General features: G+C 33.6%; 1 protein-coding gene across 1 annotated transcript in view; it reads right to left on the reverse strand.

Annotated features, from left to right (window-relative positions):
• Positions 1 to 273: 273 nt before the first annotated feature.
• Positions 274 to 2,425, reverse strand: part of LOC108376327 (V-type proton ATPase 116 kDa subunit a-like) — a 16,431-nt gene continuing 14,279 nt past the window's right edge. Inside the window, 4 exon segments of the mRNA XM_017632529.1 lie at positions 274 to 657; positions 723 to 894; positions 1,123 to 1,240; positions 1,335 to 1,436. Of these exon segments, the coding sequence (XP_017488018.1) occupies positions 546 to 657; positions 723 to 894; positions 1,123 to 1,240; positions 1,335 to 1,436 (504 nt within the window). The 3' untranslated portion in view covers positions 274 to 545.

Raw genomic sequence — 2,425 nt, forward strand, 5'->3', positions numbered from 1 at the left:
AATTATAAAACAAAAAATAGAAATGCATATTCCGATTACCTGCAAATATCGAACTAAGCTTTTAAATTCATGTTTGTCTGTGTATGTACATAGAAAGTATATACGTTTTTTTTATGTATAGTTTAGTTTGCTGATGAAAATTAACGTTCAATAAATTCTTGTGCCGCTTAAAATTATATGAAGCATAAAAATACATACCTATGTACATATTTATGAGTAAAATATGGAGTAATCTCATTTGAAAGTTTAAGAGGCAGGCGACAGTAAGCATCATTAGATTTTAAATTAATTATGTATTATATATTTATATATGTATGTGATTATGTTCTCGTTAATGCAATTCTACTAAGATTGTTGATGAACTTTTATATATATTTATGTATGTTATACATTAAATCCCATGACTTCATAAATACATCTTTAATTATTTATTTCGATATAACTGTATGTGTGCATAAATTCTTCCTTTCTAATGTACTGTGCTTGTGGCGTAACCAACATTGTAGCGAACTCCAAATAACCCAAACAAATTTAATAGTTTAGATTTACTCGGCACCTTCAACTGCGACAGCGGCGCCATTTTCAATAATTTGGTCGAAAGCAAATGGTTGGAAAGCATATCCCGTGCCTTTGTAGAACTTGCTTTGGAATTCAACCCTACAAAATAAAAGAAAAAATATAGTCGTTTATAGTTAAGTGTGATTATCACAGTGTCAACTCACCAGTGCAGACGTAGAGTGTGTAAGAAAGCTGACAGGCCTTCCATTAAAACCAAAATGCCGACAGTTAGTATGGCCCAGAAAGCAAATACAATAGTCAGCATAATACCACCGGTCCACCCTTCCTGCTTCAAACCAATCGACAATACCATGTTCCATAAAACCTCTGCTAATTCTACATAGATTTAAGCAACATTACATATTTGTAATTCAATAAACTCTTAGGAATTATATATGAATTGCACTCCCTTTACTTACGTGCGTGTGCTAAGGAGAGTGCCCACAAACGCANAAAAGTAAAAGAAACGTTAGCATACAGAATTGGATATGCATACATTACATATTTGTAATTCAATAAACTCTTAGGAATTATATGTATATGAATCGCACTCCCTTTACTTACGTGCGTGTGCTAAGGAGAGTGCCCACAAACGCAAATACGATGCAGTGTGTGAAACAGATCCTAATACGAATTCAATGGTGTGTATGCCTTGATGTATAGCAATTTCCGACAACTCTTCCTCTTCGNAAATACGATGCAGTGTGTGAAACAGATCCTAATACGAATTCAATGGTGTGTATGCCTTGATGTATAGCAATTTCCGACAACTCTTCCTCTTCGTGATGCTCACCGCCACCATGTCCTGCAACTCCGCCAACTGTGCCATTGGTCATGCCCACCTCAGCATCACTGGTGGCGCCGGTAAGATTTTGCCGCTGATTTTTTTTAAGTAAAGTGAATGTATAGTGGTTAGAATAGTAAATGCACGCATGCACATACTTTAAATATATTTTTGATTACACAAATTTTACAATTACATATACATATGTATTTACTACGAGTACAACTAACCTCCTCCTGTATAGTATGTATTTAATTGGTAGGAAATATTTAAGTGTTTTTTGTCATTAATTTTGATTCAAGACGTTGTTATTTGTGTTTGCCAAGATAGGGGTAAAAGTACAAAATAATAAAACAAATTAAATGATTAAAACACTTCTACACCGTGATTTCAAACATTTTAAAAACCGAAATTAATGCATTGCATTTAGAGGAGATGAGAGTGCAAAATAAGGTTATTATGCTCGATTTTTAATATATAATGTATGTGTTCGTGTTCATGTGCAAAGTTGAATAAACTGCAAATTAATTTGGCTACAATGCATAATGTAGAGAGATTCCAAAATTTCACACAGCAAGGGGATTCAAGATATCCTAAGAGATCTATCAACGTTTGGTTACTTTTTATTTCTTCGGTTGCCTTTACCATCTACATAACCTGGTTTAATTTGATTAAGACAGTTGTGATATTATTAAAAATTTAAGTTGCGAAGTGGTCACATCATTCCAAATAAGTACCGATGCTAACTGTGCCAGTCGTTACAATATCAATATTTAGTTTTCTTAAAAATTTTTGATTGAATCGCAAAGTTGCGCGCTACACGTTCTACGAAAAAGCTACATAAAATTGTAGATCCCTTCAGTTGTGTTACATCAAGAAGTTGTTCATTTTTTTATATAAATTTTAAAATCTCACTCATTTATGGATGAGCACTCACAGGCGAAAAAAAAACGCAAAACGCAATGACCAACTGCCAGATTTTGTATCCTTATTGGCGAAAAATGTGAATAAGTGAAGAATGGCCATGATGAATCAGAAAAGATAAATGGTGACAGGCATCCTTCAACTTACGTTTGCTTGACG

This window comes from Rhagoletis zephyria, unplaced genomic scaffold (genome assembly GCF_001687245.7).
Source record: "Rhagoletis zephyria isolate East Lansing unplaced genomic scaffold, Rhagoletis_zephyria_1.1 Rzeph_scaffold_10271, whole genome shotgun sequence".
Classification (NCBI taxonomy): Eukaryota; Metazoa; Arthropoda; class Insecta; order Diptera; family Tephritidae; genus Rhagoletis; species Rhagoletis zephyria.